The sequence below is a fragment of the Neovison vison genome, chromosome 6 (genome assembly GCF_020171115.1).
Source record: "Neovison vison isolate M4711 chromosome 6, ASM_NN_V1, whole genome shotgun sequence".
Taxonomy (NCBI): domain Eukaryota; kingdom Metazoa; phylum Chordata; class Mammalia; order Carnivora; family Mustelidae; genus Neogale; species Neogale vison.
In genome coordinates, this window is record NC_058096.1 from 65,998,203 (window position 1) to 66,014,902 (window position 16,700).

General features: G+C 47.1%; 1 protein-coding gene across 2 annotated transcripts; it reads right to left on the reverse strand.

Annotated features, from left to right (window-relative positions):
• Positions 1 to 974: 974 nt before the first annotated feature.
• Positions 975 to 15,566, reverse strand: POPDC2 (popeye domain containing 2). 2 transcript variants are annotated; one of them, XM_044255066.1, is made up of 4 exons: positions 15,076 to 15,566; positions 10,130 to 10,238; positions 5,590 to 5,980; positions 975 to 1,412 (listed from the first exon to the last, which is right to left on the reverse strand). In XM_044255066.1, the coding sequence occupies exons 1-4, from the start codon at positions 15,564 to 15,566 to the stop codon at positions 1,327 to 1,329; spliced, it is 1,077 nt and encodes a 358-aa protein (XP_044111001.1). In that variant the 3' UTR covers positions 975 to 1,326. The 2 variants fall into 2 exon arrangements, with proteins under 2 accessions (XP_044111001.1, XP_044111000.1); XM_044255065.1 differs by lacking the exon at positions 975 to 1,412 and having other exon boundaries at positions 5,328 to 5,980.
• Between the last annotated feature and the right edge of the window lie 1,134 nt (positions 15,567 to 16,700).

A 16,700-nucleotide genomic window follows, 5' to 3' on the forward strand; every position in this document is an offset into this window, starting at 1 on the left:
ATGCTGCTACCTACACCCAATGGATAAAGTATTTTTTAAAATGACAAGGTCAACAATTGGGAGGATGCGAAACATCTAGAACTCTCACATGCCAGATGTGAAACATCTAGAACTGTCACATGCCAGAAGCGAAACATCTAGAACTCACATGCTGGTGGAAATATTAATTGGTACAACCACTTAGGGAACTGATTGGCAGTATTTACTGTGGTTGAACATACATGTACCCAACATTTGAGTAATTTCACAACCCAAATGCCTATTAGCAGTAGAATAGATAAATACACTAGGTCTATTCATGCAACAAATGATTGCAACAGCAATTTTGCAAACAGCAACACAATGAACAAACTCTTGGGAGAGAGAAAAAGGGAGATGCCCAAGGGCTCCCAGCTGTTTGTGTGTCCCCAGACTGGGCCCCAAACACGAGTGAAGAAGTCTTGGAGGTGACACTAGCCTGAGCCGCTATCTGAACATGACAGCATGAGAGACCTTGAGTGACAACAGCCCAGTGGGGCCCAGTTGAGCCCCACGTACATCAGCAAAATAAACTATCTTAAGTCACTGTTTCAAGTATGAATGTTACATGCCAATGGATAACAAAATATGTGTTGAAGTATTTAGGGAAAAAGTAAAATAGAATGTGTTAATTTGATAAACCCACTTTAAAATGTTTAAGGAAATTTAATTAACTGAGCTTGTTGAAGTCCCCCTAAAAAATTATTGTTTAATGCTAGGCTCCTAAAGAGAGCAAGAAATTTGTAAGTTGAACTTCAAAGCTTAAAGGAAAACTAGGTTTTTAATTTCTACTTCCATAAATTAAATCTAACGGTAAAAAACCCCCCAACCAAATGAATAAGCAAATCGTGAAAAGTTCTGGTCTAGCTGGCTTCAGAGACCCTTCCCGACAGTTCAAAGAAACATCAGGGAAAATAAATGGAGTGATTTATTGAGTGCTCATGAGGTGCCACGCCATGTCTGAGGTGCATTACCTAAGTCATCTCATCTGATGCTCACAACAACCTTGTGAGATGGGTTTTCTAAGTCCCAACTTTACAGGGGAGGCTCAGAGAGCCTGTGGAACTTGCCCAAGATTCTGCAGTTTGTGAAGGATGTAATCAGTGATTTTGCACTTCTGCGTGCCTCCTCCTGGAAGGAAGGCTGGTGAGGGCAAATTTCTACAAGTTGCTGGGGCCCTCGTGTCACTGCAGCACCGATGTCTCCTGAGCCTGCCCAGACCTGGCCCGTGAGCCCTCCAGTGGGTAAGACGGGGTGAGCTTCCTGTGAAGATTTTTGTGGCCAGAGAAAAAGACAGTCCATGGATCCTTAAAGTTCAGGAGTGTGGGTTGGAGCCAAGGGGGCCTGTCCCCTGGACATAGCTTGAGAGTAACTGTGGAGAGGAGTTCTAGAAGCTGTGGAAAGAAAAAGAGGAAGGATTTCAGCACTGTCTCTCCAGCTAGCTTGCCTCACTTCCCATTGTTCTGTCCCGTTTTATCTTCTTCTGCTAATTCCCACTGTTTCAGCTGTACCCAAAGCCTGACGTGGTAGGGGCAGTTGTAGCCTTGAATCATTTCTTCTAGAGTATGATGATGAACCCGCTTTGAAGTTACTTAGCTCAACCTCTTGTTTTATGGGGGCAGAAACCAAGAGATCAACTCCTGGTGCTTCCTGTGAAGAATCTATAGAGCTCTACTTCTTATCTGGCGCTACCGAATGGGTTTCCAAAACATCTGTATGGCAGAATGATGGCTTTAATGAGGACCATGTCTTTTATTTTCACAAAGGGAGGGGTAGGTGAATGAGGCTAGTACAACACAAGTGGGAGAACAATGGATTGGGCAGGGGGGACAGGAGGCTGTGAGTCAGGGGGCTGGCAGGGAGCCACTGCCTCTTGCTGAGCCGACACAATACGGGGCCTTGGCAGGGGGGAGGGGTGCTACCTTCAGAGACCCAGAACCCGAGGCCCCGGGGCAGTTCCTGCCATGCCACAGTCAAGGGCACATTGTCCGCTCCAGGAGTCTTTCCAGTGGTTTCTGTGAGAAAAGTGCTGTTTAACAAAACTGACAGCTACACCAGCACCTTACAGCTGTCATAGAGAGAAGCTACATGTGATGAGTAGAGAATCAACAGAGTGGGTATAGTGTGACAGTATTCTGTCTCCCCCTGAACCAACGAACCTCACAAAGGAGGTGAGGGTCTGGCCAGTTGATTGTGTGCTCCTTCCCTGACCACAATTAGCCTTCCTATTGTAATCTGTAAAAAGCATTTGCTTGCTTTTTAATTTAAATAATAGGGAGAAAGGCAGCAACATATGGCTTCTACTTTCAAATCACAGAGTTTTCAGAATAACTTGAAAACATAATCAAAATTGGCCAAAATTCAAACAGCGTTCAATTAATTTGTGCCAGCAGACCACAAACTCTCTGACTTCTTTGCTCACTCCAGAGTTACATTCACCGAGCATCTCCTGTAAGGAAGACACGTAATGGAACATTCTGGAGAGTGTCCGCAGGACCCAAGTGTGTCGTGAAGGCCGGGTTAAGGTGAGGTCTGACTGGAAGACCCTGCTTGAGTGCCTTATGGTGCAGTGCTGCTTGGCATTAAAAGAAGCAACATTCAATTCTGGGCACCGCGAGACTAAAAGATGCACTGTCTTCCAAAGAGAGCTCTATCGGAAGCCCAGACTATTTTTAGCCAGTCCTGGTGTGAGGCACAAGCCCTGTGTCAATGTGATGAAGCCCTTTCATTCTCAATGAGCCCCAATGCAGCCAGCTTCCTGCCTCTTACGTAAGTGCTGTGCCAGGACGAACAGCACTGAGCTTACAATGCTGGTAAGGGCCCAGCACAGAGGGTGAGTTGTGCCCTGTGTTATAAAGGACACAGTAGTATATTGCTACTTATCACAAGGGACTCTGCTTACTCAGTAAAGGAATAGCCCTAGAAGGGTTCTAATGGCCAATTAAGTCAAACCAAGCACCCCACAACACAATTCCAGAAAAGGATCTCATGATCACAGACTGAATGGAAAGTCATCTGAAATTTGTACAACTTGACCAGGTTTTCAAAATTCTGTAGTTTGGAAATCAATAATGTTTTCCCCCCTTTCTATTACCTAAATAAACAAACATTAAAAAGCCAACTCTCTTTACACTGCCAATACCAATACTTTAGAAAGGTGGTTATATGAGCAGTTGTCTCAGAAAACGCTGAATTGGCAAAAGGGTATTTCGTGTGGGAGTCTTAAGGGCGGAGGGGCTTGGAGACTGAGTGGTGACCTTCTTTCACTTAGAACATCTGCACTTGTCATCACATGGTAGGGAGTAGGCTCTTCATGCAGCATGGAGGGGACTTCTAATCAAGCAGGACCCATCATTCAGCAAGGAGGACAGTCCCAAGTCAAAAGAGAAGCTGTAGTGAAATATGGCAGAGGGTTCTTGCTGAAAGACACTCGGAAGCCCTGCGGCCCATGTCCCTTATACAGCTGCCTGTTTCTATTTTCCTCCTAGGAACAACTCATCCATTGCCCTCTTACGTAAATCCACTGAGACCTTGGGGTCCAGCTGGTCCAACACACTCAAACGCAGAAAGGGAGGTGTGGTGAGGTTGTGTGGTTTGTAAAAAGTAGCAGGCCCAGACACAGAAGCCAGGCAGGACTGCAGGTGCCTAGTCTGGCTCTTTCTGTTTATCGTGCTGCTTTCTAATGTCTGGGAAAACTCGTGCCGGAAATGTGTAGCCACCCACAGCTGGGAATGTTCACACCTTCACTCAAATGGTTTTATCTGTAGCAGAGGGAGACGTACTGATCTTGGAAGGGTATGGATTAAAGACAAAGATGGGGGTGCAGGGTAATTTTGGAGAAAGAACAAGGCAGGAAAATAGGGGGGAGGAAAAGAAGGTAATGGAGAAATACATGAATGATAAAATGGGGAAAATGTAAGGGATAGATATTGGGAGGAGAAATTACCTAAGAAGAAGAAGAAGGAGGAGGAGGAGGAAGAGGAGGAGAGGAAGAAAGGACTTTTTTTCTTCTGAGCAGCAAATGGAGGCAACCAAGGACTAAGCAGAAGTCAGAAAGAGGAAAGAAAGAGGAGCAAATAGAAACAGGAGAAGAGAAGAAAGCAGGAGAAACACGAGAGCACCAAGAGCTGCAGGGAGTGAAGACTGTGTACAGATGCTTAGGCGTGCTGGACAAGGAGAGGGATCCACCGGACAGGACTCACATGCGTGGATGGGGGTGGACGAGAAGGGTGGCAAAAATCCGCACAGTGGACAAGTAGGACAGTGATCAGTGCAAATGGAGGAAGGCAATGAGTGATCTCGGGTCCTGCATAGATCCATGGAATCTGTGGGTTTAGGGACATTAGCACTACAGGAGATGACAAATTCATGTCTATGAAACCAGACATTTAACTTTTACCATTTGCCTCCCCAGCCTCTTTCACCATTTACATAACTTGTTCTTACAAACTATACATTCACTCATTCACCTTGTGTACCTTAGAAACCTTCCTCCCCGGGCTAGTTTCTTTAAAAAATTTGTCAGTGCTTCCCAAAGGATGACGCGTCTCGTAGGCCCCTGCATCACACACACACTTGGAAATGTCTTCCCAACTGGCAAGAGTGGGATTTTCCTCAGGAAAAGCCAGGCCTCCGCCATGGCTAGGTGGAGTCCCAGAGGAAAATGTCACAGCAATGCGAGAGCAACCATTTCCCAGAACTACTCTATATAGGCTTTCTTGTGCATTCTCCTGAGCTGTGAGGGAAATCCTGCCCTTCCTGTTAGGCCCTCCCACATTTGTGCCCATCCACCTCACACAGGTTAGGGGAAGGCCAGGCTGTTGTTTACCCGTATGATCATAGTAACAGAGCAGCATCAGGCAGATGATTCAGCAGCATCATCTGCCTGAATAAGCAAGGTCTCTCCACGGGGAAGACGAGAGTAAGGTGGGACATTTTCCTCCCGGGGTTATCAGCCTCTATCACAAGCCTCTTTAAAATTTGTGATTTTCAGAGCTAGCTGCCAATCCAAGCAGTGATTGCTTTCAGAGCTGCCTCTACACTAGGAAGAACTGATAGGAATTAGAACCATGTCAGCTTCCCCCCCCCATTTAAAACACATGCCACAAATAAAATCCCCTTTAGCCCTCGCTCTCTAAGGCCTTAACGCTGCACAAACTCACAGTTTTGCAATCATTTGATTGCTTAAAATGTCAACAAGCCCATTTTCCAAAATGCAATCATACTTAATAAAAAATGAGTCAAAAAAAAAAAATCCCCTCATGCCTTGCATGCACCTGGAGTGAGCTGCTACTGCAAGGTTGGGTTAGTGCCACTTGCTGGGAGTCCTCTGAGAGGACAGGCTCTGTGAACGAGTTTTTGTGCCCTTACAAGCCCAGTGGAGGCCAACTGTTGGCAGGAAGGCATGCCAGCTGCCTTCTGAGTACTTACACAGGATCCTGAGCCGGGTGGCCGTGCCCGTGTTAGTTCTCCCTCACCTCATGTACTCCCCATCACTCCTATAATCCATGAACGATTCTGATCCCGACACCTCCTCAAAATCCTCCAGCACCAGACTGGTGGAGTCCTCACCCAGGATGCCGCTGTCGGGCCGGGACAACCTGGCCCAGGAAGGAGGTGCAGGAGGGCTGGTGGCCGTTGGAAGAGGAGAGCAAGGGGGTGTTTGCTGGGCGGATGTGGGCAAGGCTGGTTCACGGGCTTCCTCGTCATCCTTCTCGGACTCAGGCCCTGTATCCGAGGCTGAGGGACCCAGGACATGGTAGAGGCTGGGGAGACGTATGTCGAAGCGCAGCCCAAACTTGGCAAAGAGCTTGTCATTGAGAGCGTAGAGCTTCTCTGAGATGTCATAGCCCAGCAGGGCTGAGAAGAGTTGGGAAATATATCGCTCTTTGGTCAAAAGAAGGTGGAGACTTTTCCGAGGCCAGGAAATGTAGCTACATGGGGTCTCAGCAGTCAGAGTGACCTGAGGGGGGTTCCGGAGAAGAGAGTGAAGATTTGAATTAAGACTATGTGTCCATGCTTAGCACAGAGAAACATAGAGTTACTCAAAAAACAGCTTTACTTTCGTTAAAGAAATTGTGGCAGCGCCCGCCATGGCCTTGCCTGAAGGAGGTCCGGAGAATGACTTTTACTTGTGATGTGGAGGGGGGCTTTGTCAGGAGCCCTGGGTCCAGCCATCCACTCACTCATCCACTCACCAAGGGGCCTTCACCCCCTTGGAGCCTCAGCCTCTAGGCCCAGTCTCCTCAGCTCTCACATTCTGTGGTCCCACGGCTGATACCATTAACAGCGAAGGGAGATTCTGAGTCTGTTGGGATCTCGTGAGAAAGATGGGGCCTCCTACTGCTCTGAAGATAGGCTGACATGGTGATGACAGTTTGTTTTGAGAATAAAGAAGGATAAACATATTGCAAGAGGGATTAAGGACGGGTTGGAAAGCAATTCAGTTAACAGAAGAGCTTCTGATTAGGCAGGCCAGGCTGCGTCAAGTGGCAGAATGCCGGCCTGGAATTCAGGCCCAGGAAGCCGCTCTTGACGAGGTCACAACAACTCATCAAAGAGATCTGATGGCTAAGGTCAGAGGAAGGGCATGAAGGAAGAGGAGATCTGAGGAGCAGAAAGTCGAGGGCACCCCACTCTTCATTTATTTAGCCACCTAGGGATTTCTGAGCACTCGCTAGGGGCACACGACGCAAAGCTAAATTACACTTGCAGGCTAGGCAATGTGCCCAATATGAGCAGGTGCTTGATAAATGCTTGTTAAAGCAATGATGGGTGGTAAAGCTAGGGTTAAACTAGAAATGTGCCTGGATAGTAAAGGACCAGGGTGTAGAATACACAATTTTTTAAGAAGACTTTATTTGTCAGAGAGAGAGAGTGAGAGAGAGAGAGAGCACAATCTGGGGAGCAGTAGGCAGAGGGGGAAGCAGGCTCCCCACTGACCAGGAAAATAGATGTGGGACCTGATCCAACCCTGGGATCATGACCTGAGCCAAAGTCAGATGTTTAACCAACTGAGCTACCTAGGCGGCCCCAAATCACACAATTTTTAATAATCGGATTGGCCACAATAATGTCTCAAAATTTTTAAAAAGATTTTATTTATTTATTTGAGAAGAGAGAGCTCCAGTGGGGGTCAACAGAGGTAGAGGGAGAAGCAGGCTCCCCACTGAGGAGCAGCTCCATCTTACCAGTTGCTCAGACCAAAAGCCTTAGAGTCCTCCTTGATCTTCTTTCTCTCTCACACACTACATCCAACACATTATAGGAAATCCTTTTGGCTCTATTTAGACTTATGCACCAACCCTACATGATGTGATTCCTCATCCCATCTTTGACTTCCTCTCTGGCTATTCTCCCCCTGTCCTCTCTCTGTTCCAGGCATCCTTTCTGTACCTCACACATGCTAGTCCCTTCCACCACAGGGCCTTTGCACTGGCTCTTCTCTCTGTCTAATATGCTATGCCCTCGGCTTCTCAGAGCTCACACTATCACCTCTCTCAGGTCTTTGCTCAAATGTCACCTGCTCAACAAAGACTTCTATGATCACCATATTTAAAATTGCAATGAGACCTCCTGTATACCACTCTATTTTTTTTTTTAACTAGCCCTCATTATCTTTACATATTACATAATTATTCATTATGTCTATGGCTTATTTTTTATCTCCCCCACTAGAATGCAAATTGCATGAAGGCAGGGAACTTCCTCTGTACTGTTCACTGACACATCCCAAGCACTTTAACAGTGCCTTGTATATTATAATTGTTCAGTAAACATTACTGAAGTGAATGAATGAGTCAGGTAAAGACCACCAATCTTATATGCTGCAAAACGACTGAATGTCACTTTCACAGGTCCTATATAAAATCCTTCCTCAAAGGTCTTCAGGTCTTCAGGAAGAAGACCCAGCTTATTGCCTGGTTCCCATATATATATGCATTTGTCTGTAATAAAGTTTTGACAACTTTTTTGTCTAATTCTCATTTCAGAGTCTTGTTAAGTGGGTTAAATGAAGTTACATATGGAAAGAGGGTTTGGGTCCAGTAAGGCACGACGTAAATTGGAGAAATAATGATGATTTCCGTGCGATATCCTCTATGCTATGTTCTTGGTGACTAACGAGAGGGTCCCAGTGCTGAATAGCCCATAAATTCTTATTTAATTGGATTGCTGAGAGGTGTGATGGAACATTGATTCATTAGTGGTAAACACAATAAGAATTATGGTTCGGTCACTGTGGATTGCCCTATTAGTTCGCTAAGACTGTAACTGCAAAAGGCAAGGACAGCATGAACTATAACTCAGGACAACGCCTGACATTTGCAAAGAGGAAATGGGACTTTACAGAGCCAATAGCGAACGTGTGGATCTCACTGCTCCCAAAGGAGGTGCGCACTAAAAATATAAATGGGAGGAATCTGACAGTAGCTACATTCCAGGCTGAGAGGCCATCTGGGGTTATAGTCTCTCCTTTCAAGCAGCGCTTAGGGGAGGACACGCGGCTTATCCCCCACCTGTTCCTCGGTGTCGGTGTCAGGAACAGAGGCTGGTCTGGCTGGCTCAGAACCTGACTCTGCCCTCCCGGAGGTTCTTAGGGGCCTGAAGGAGTTCTCACAGAAGGCTGCTTGGCTGGCTGGAGAGGGTGGGGGTGTGCGTGGTGGAAGGGGAACAGGATCAGTGGAGGCCTATGGCTGGTGGTCCAGCAGTGGGATCGGGATTGCCTCTCAGGGTCTGTCCTCACAGGGCCAGGAGTCAGGCTGGGGCAGAAACAGGCCCAGCCAGGTGGCCCTTCCTGGCAGGTGTCTATTCTGGGGTTAGCTCATATACTAGTTTGAGGGGGTACCCGACAGAAGTGGTAAAATTCACATGGAACCCAGTAGTAGTGAACTATCTGGACTGGGAAGTCCCTGTAATAGGGTATGTGTGTGTGTGTGTTTCTGTGTGTGTGTATATGTGTGTGTACTTCACTCTCTTGGTGCCCTGCTCGTTTTCAAAAAGAATAGCAATAGCAGAGCAGAGCAAGAGCAAGGCAACTTCACTTTGCCATTTTCTGAATGAAGACCTTGGGCAAACTGCTTGATGTTTTGGAGCCTCAATGTCCTTATCTGTTAAATGGGAAAATGATAATATCCACCCCAGAGGGTTGTGGTGAGAATCAGTAAGGCAATGTAATACTTAGTGCACATTGACACATACTAGCCAGTCAATAAGTGAGAGCTACAAAGCAAGGAACTGAGGTTTGAAGGATGGGCAGAGAAGAGAGCAGGGGCCAAGCAGCCAGGCCCCCACCCTGGAGCATGTCTGTATCTGCCTCATAGACTTCCCTGAGACACCAACTGCCCTCTGCCAAGCCAGTTTGGCAAAGCTTTATTGAACACCTCTGCCAAGCCAGTTTGGCAAAGCTTTATTGAACACCTACTGTGTTCAGGGTACTGTTCTTTGGAGCCTGGGAACAGAGAGAAGAGGAAGCCCAGATTTCTACCTCAAAGAGTTAGGAAATGAAACCAGATCATTAGAGCAGAGAGCAATGTGTCCCAGTCAGCATAAGTAGAAGGAATAGAAAGGCACACAGACAGGAACATGAAGCTGTGGGGATTCGAAGCCCATGAGGTCAATCTGGGCAAGCTTCAGAGGAAGTTAAGATACCATCGCCTCATTTACAGGGGGGAATGCATTTCAGATAGAAGGTACAGGAGGGGTCAAGTGTGGCCCTTGCAAAAACAGGGGGATGTATTTAGGGAAGTGCTAGTTGTTCTGTTCCATATGGCTGGTATGAGCAAAAAGTGTGAAGGAGGAAGGGGCTGGAGACGTGGCTAGATGTCACTAAAGGTCTTAGGTTACTCTTTAAGGGGTGTGGGTTTTTATTTTGTGGTCACAGTGGTCTTCACGAGTTTTGGGCATAGTGACATGGCCTCTCGAGGATTAGTACCTCCCCACACCCCCACCCGCAGCCCTGGCCCTCTTTCCACAGAAGGAGAGCGCTCCCACCCCTAGCTTCACATTGGCAGTGGTTCAAAGAACAGAGGTGAGTGGGGAAGAATGGAGGGGGGCATATTCCTGGGTCACAGTGGGAGAGGGTGGGGCGGTCCCAGCACTGGCTCCCCATTACCTGGAACACACCCTCCTCAGAGGGCTGCAGAGATTCCCACTCTGGAGAGTCCATGAACTGGTAAGGGAAGATGTAGTGAAGAAACTGCCCATCCTGGCTCACACGAACTCTGGCAAAGGGAGAGAAGAGACTATGTGGAGAAAGGGAAGTGGCCACCTAAACCCTCCTCCGTCCAAATTATGTATTTAAAAATGGGAAATACGAGGCATCTGGGTGGCTCAGTCATTAAACATCTATCTGCCTTGGGCTCAGGTCCTGATCCCAGGGTCCTGCGGTGGAGCCCCACATCAGGGTTCCTGCTTGGCTGGAAGCCCGCTTTTCCCTCTCCCACTCCCCCTGCTTGTGTTCCCTCTCTCGCTGTGTGTCTCTCTGTTAAATAAATAAGTAAGTAAGTAAGTAAGTAAGTAAAATCTTTAAAAAATAATAAAAAATAAAAATGGAAAATGATTAGGATCCTATATGGGTTTTTCCCCTTTCCCCCAGAAAACTCAGAGTTTCAGCTTCAAGCTCTCCCTAAGGTTGAATTATACCAGGAAAGGAGGTCTCTGTCAAACAAAGGGGGGCAGACAAAGAGATCTCTGAGGTACACTCTGTCCAAGGGGAAGGAGCTATTGTTCCATTTTTTACTGGAGCTTTACTGGCTAAATACATATGCATGAGTACCTCCTGGGGTCCTGAGGTCTGGAAAAGCAGAGATGGGTATGAGCTAATCCTTGCCTTTAAGGATTTCACAATTTAGTGGAAATCACAGACGTGTCCATAACTGCCTATAAGTCCATGGGTGGTCTTGTGAAACGGGAGAATAGAGGAGGGAGAGAGATTAGATCTCTTCAAGTGGTAGACTTCTCAAAGATGACATCTGAGCTGACTTTTGAAAAACGAACAGCATGCTGGGAAGTCGATGAGGATGGGGACAGATGGTGGTGTGGTAGTCTGTTTTCCCCTATCTGCTCTTTTCTTTCCTCCACAGTGCCAGAGTTTTAGCGGGGCTTGCTCGGCTAGATCGCATTTCCCTACCTCCCTTGCAGCTAGGTATAGCCACGTGATTAAGTTCTGGCCAAATGGGACATTAGCGCTTCAAATCTTGCTCCTAATGAATGCCTGCGTACACGCATGCACACAAATTACCAAAGACCTTCACCAATAAGCTGTTGCCTTTTGTCTGACAACCTAAAGATGGAAGATAGATCCACGCCAAGCCACGGATGTGGTGTCAGCCCATAGTACCCCATGGCAGAGACACAGGTGCTCATACAAGACCAGGTAGTCTAGAGAGACAGCCAGGCAGAACTTCCCCGAGTCATAATAAGAGAAAATGAAGTGTCAGGCTCTCCTACCTCAGGTTCTCCACATAGTCTGTCCCCTCTGGCTGGATCTCTTCCCAACCTCCACCTTCTCCTCAGGTCTCAGCCTAAACATTCTTTCTTCCAGGAAGTTTTGTTGACCTCCCCCAGAAAAGTAGCTCCATCGGGTACATGCTCTGAGTGCACTTATGTTTCTCCTTGGAAATATCATGCTGTGATTCACCACTATGTCAAATATTATTGATTTTCTTGTTAGACAGCAAGAGCGGTATTTTTCATATTTTAACACTGGATCCTTAGTCCCTCGTGCTTTTAATAAATATTTTTTGGAAGGGGAAAAGAAAGAAAGGAAGGTAGGAATGGAGGGAGAAAGGAGAGAAGAAAGGGACAATTGAACAAACTGTGTGAACTCACTCATGTCACTATAAAAGGGGACCAACATCTCAGGGAAAAGCTTCCTGAATACAGGAAGACAGACAGACATTAGGAGAAAACCAGGCTGCTGCTGAATACGCAAGATCCTCTTACCAGCTCCTCAGGCAAGGGATCTGACCACTTGAGCAAACATCATTTAAAGTATAACATCTAATGAGCCTGAGGGGCTCCCTTAAGCCATTTAAATTGGTGTATCATGCCTTTTATCATTTAAGCCTCTCCTTCCTTCTTGAACCCCTGGATGACAGGTATTTCCTCCCACTTGAATAGCCTACACAGTTAGCTGCCTGCCCAGGAGGCTGTGCACGAGAGAATTCTGTAGGACAGAAACACACCAACAGTAAGCCTAGCTTAACAAGGTGACAAACTTTGGGGAAGTCACTTGGTTTTTTGTTTTTTTTTTTAAAGATTTTATTTATTTATTTGACAGAGAGATCACAAGTAGGCAGAGAGGCAGGCAGAGAGAGAGGTAGAGGGAAGCAGGCTCCCTGCTGAGCAAAGAGCCCGATGCGGGACTCGATCCCAGGACCCTGAGATCATGACCTGAGCTGAAGGCAGCGGCTTAACCCACTGAGCCACCCAGGCGCCCAGTCACTTGGTTTTTCTGAGTCTTAAAAGGGACTAGTTGCACACATTAAAATAAAACAGAAAGGACACCTGAGGTTTTAGCAAAGGGCTCCAGATGAGAGCCTGCATGTGATATGGGGGAGGTCTGCACCATGAATCCCAACTTCCTGGCACAGAGTTCTCGTTCACAGCTCTGAGGTGTTGGGTACCTCAACTGGAACCAGCCTGAGGTACAATGATTCTCCCTTAAAACTGGAGCCTGGTCACAGACAGGAAACCTCTTCTTCCAGCTCCAGCTTAGCAAAGTTGAGACAGGATGTCATTAAAATATAACAAATAAAACTCTTACTCCAAATCCTGAAAAGCAAGAAAAAAAAAAAACTGTCTAATTTCTGACTCTGGTTTTTGATGCCAAGTATACTAGGAAAAGCCACATTGAGGAGGCAAACCCACCTCTCCTCATCACAGGGAAGAGGTCTTCTACAAATTCATGGCAAGTTCATCATGTTAAAAATGGATTTAAAATATCGTATAATAATCGTATGCCATACAGGTGCTGCAGGCCTTTCTCCCACCTGTCTCAGCTCCTTTGAACGGACAAGCTATAGGTAACAAATAACATCCTGAATCTCCTTAAGAAGAACATTTCTTTTCTTTTCCTTTTTAAGATTTTATTTATTTGACAGAGAGAGAGAGATCACAAGTAGGCAGAGGGGCAGGCAGAGAGAAAGAGGGGGAAGCAAGCTCCCTGCTGAGCAGACAGCCAATGCAGGGCTCTATCCCAGGACCCTGAGATCATGACCTGAGCCAAAGGCAGAGGCTCAACCCACTGAGCCACCAGGCGCCCCAAGAAGAATATTTCTTAAGTAGTCTATATTTTATTTTTAAAAAGAATTTTATTTATTTATTTGTCAGAGAAACAGGGGGAGCAGCAGGCTCCCCACTGAGCAAGGAGCCTGATGTGGACTCAATCTCTAGACCCTGGGCTCATGACCTGAGACTTGTTTTTTAATTTTATTTTTTCTGTGTTCCAAGATTCACTGTTTATGCACCACACTCAGTGCTCCAGGCAATATGTGCCCTCCTTAATACCCCCAGCAGGCTCATCCATCCCCCCATCCCCTCCCTTCCAAAACCCTCAGTTTGTTCCTCAGAGTCCACAGTCTCTCTGGGTTCCTCATGACCTGAGCCTTAACCAACTGAGCCACCCGGGCATCCCAGATTGTTTTTATTTTAAGCATGGAACTGTAGGCGGCAAACATTTTGGCAACAGTCATAATGTACTTCTATTTACACATGTATTTGTTTACAAATAATTCCATTTGTTTACACTTCACTTTATTCATAAATGAAATGTCTCCCCACAAAAATCTCATAGATCATTCAACCCAGGACTCTTGAGTCCAAACAAAATCACATGTATACCTAACACTGTTGATTCTACACAGTAGGACAGAAATGCACATTATTGCTACCAGTAGTCATTGTAGTACCATCATCATCATTCTAAAACTCTTTTTTTTTCCCTCCCTGTGTGGTTGGCAGTCTTATCCGGTTTCTTCCCCCGCCACCCTGGCAATCAGAGCCTTGTGGTAATATTACTACCTCATCTTTTCTATCACCTTCTCCTTGTCTCCAAAAAGCAGGGAAGGAAACTGAGAACAAAGCTTTTGAAATACTTTGCTCCCTTTCCACCCAGGTAGCCCAAGTGAACCAGATTACATAGTTTACTGTTTGATGCTCAGCCCCACACAGAAGTCCCACTAGGGTTATATTTCAAAGATTCCACAACCACCTCCCAAATGGACAGCATGGAGCCCGTGGTATTTGTTCAGAAGATGTCAGTCAAGGGCCAACACTCATGTGTGGGCTGACAGAGCATACACTAATCGTGACTAAGACCATTTCCGCTCATTTCTGTTGTCACCCAGCCTGAAGGAATCAGCCAGGTATCTCCACCAGATCCAGATCCTCAATGAGACACGTGTGGTCATCACTTCTCCTTCACTGTGTGGTCTTTTTGGTACTTGATCACTGGTCTTTAAGACTCTCAACAGAACACGTGGGAATGGAAAAGAGGACAGGGAGTATTTCCTTTCCCCATCTGCTTGTACACCAAATGGCTTCCCCACAGACTCTTATAGGATAGCCTCAACATAACTGGGGCCGTTTCCTCGATGCCCTCACTGTTCCGTGCACATAGTTGGCACTTGGGAAATACTGAATACATCTGGAAGGAACAAATCAACCTTATTAAAAGGTCCACTTTTTCAAAGCTCACAGACATTGTGGCAGCTTACACATGACCCACCGGTGTGTGTAATACGTGTGCGGGCGCGCATGTGCGCGGCCATTTTAGACCCAGGCTCAAGAGACACTCAGCCCACACCTCCCAGCACCAAGGGCACACACAGTCCTTCCTGCCAATTAAGAAGCTATCTCATGATCTTGTTTCCTCTTGGAAAATGCTAAGAAAGAGGAACCAAACCCACGCTTGGGGAAGAAAAAAACCTGTTTTTGTTTGTTTGACTTGCCACATCCTTCCCTCAATGGAAGGGCCTCAGAATGGAAAGGGACACACTAGGAAACGAGAAGCATGGGCCGAGGGAGGAAACGCCCAGCTGTGACGTAGGAGCTTACCGGCCGGAGAGGAGCAGGGACAGGCGGTTGATGGGGGTCTCGCCCTCCACAGCATAAGTCTGCTCAGTGGCCAGCGTCAAGACCTGCTCCTCACAGCAGTGAACAATCTCCTTGTACACCTGCAGAGGCACCTGCAGGGGTAGATACAGCGTCTTGTAGAGGACGTCGAACTCCTCCGGGAGGGCGCGCCTGCGCAGCCGGTGTATCAGGTATGCCAGCTGGAGCAGGCAAGCTGTGGCCAGCAGGAAGCTCCAGAGGATGAGGTCCAGGCCACAAGCATCCAACCAACCCCACATCACGCAGCACACGTAGCCCGTGCCCAGGAAGCCGAAGAGGTAGAAGCATCCATACACCCCGCTGCCCCCCATGAAGCCCAGGAGCAAGAAGCAGTTGGCCAGATGGTAGACGGCCCCTTCCAGGTCCCGCTTCCAGCCAACGCACACGGGGCCCTGCCAGATTAGCTGGCTCATGGTGCTGCTGTTAGCACTCATCTTCAGGGCGCCCCTAAGCCTTGCAGGGCCCGGAGACTGTCCCCACAGAGGAAATTCAGAAAGTGGATTAATCGGTCCTCCCAGGAGTCTTCTTCACGTCCGGCTTCTCGCCACCAAGCCCACCTTTCCTGAGAGGAATGCTTCCAGGAGCTTTGGGAATAAACGGCAGAGCATAGTACACTTCATGAAGGATTTTTAAATTTGTTTTCCCCTCTCTCTTTCCTTCAGCAAGGCTCTGGCCCTGTCCGCAGAGCTCTGGCGAGCTGACTCGGCTCCAGGTTTCTTAGGACAGTCTTCACATTTGGCTCTCAGCAGAAAAGCTAACGTGTCCCGAGGCAAAGCTAGGACTCAGGGGCTGAAAACTTTAGCTGTGAGGGATAAAGTGGCCACATCCTGCTCTGTTGTCCCCAACCAGAATGAGGAGAGCCCAGCACGGGAGGCACACTTGTGTTCCATTTGGAATGCGTCTCTCTTGGCACCGGAAGAAAGGGTGACCCCAGATGGATACCATGTTTGGAATTGGAATCCAAGAGGTACTGGCAGTGAGAAAAAACAGGCCAGGCACACAAGCAGGCTGGCAGAGCACTTAACTTATCTCCCCAGAGGACAAGACCTCGGAGGCAGGGAGTCAGGCAGGGGAGAACAAAGGAAAAGTGAGCCCAGAATTTACCAAACGCCTCAGGCAGCATACTGTACAGGGTGTCTGTGGGGAGGGCTAGGGGCTCTCCTGAGGTAGGCTGACACATCAAAGCAGGAAAGTAGGGGACTATTATAAGAAAAAATCCTAACAGTGAGAACTGGAAAAACCCTCGGAGGCCTTTATTAGGTCACATTATAAACATCACTAGGCATTTATTTGACAGCCATTAAACAAAAATGACTATGCAAAGCAGATCTTTGAATTCTAAGCTGACTTGCCCCTGCATGTCTGGATCTAGTAAGAGTTTATACAATGGTAATACATTCCTCAGATCATCACCTTACCCATTATTTGCAAATTATAATAACTGACACCTATTAAATACCTACCAAGTGCCAGACCTCTAGATACTTTACACATGTAATATTTACAACCCTTCAAAATAAGTATTGTCCTCCTAGATCTGAAAGAAACTGAGGCTCATAGAGATAAAA

Excerpts from the sequence above, each read along its gene's own strand:
- POPDC2 (XM_044255065.1), bottom strand. The coding sequence starts at position 15,566 with ATGAGTGCTAACAGCAGCACCATGAGCCAGCTAATCTGGCAGGGCCCC. Across the intron at positions 10,239-15,075 it reads TCCCTGCTCCTCTCCGGCCG|AGTTCGTGTGAGCCAGGATG; the intron begins GTAAGCTCCTAC and ends TCCCTTTGCCAG. Across the intron at positions 5,981-10,129 it reads CTGAGGAGGGTGTGTTCCAG|GTCACTCTGACTGCTGAGAC; the intron begins GTAATGGGGAGC and ends AACCCCCCTCAG.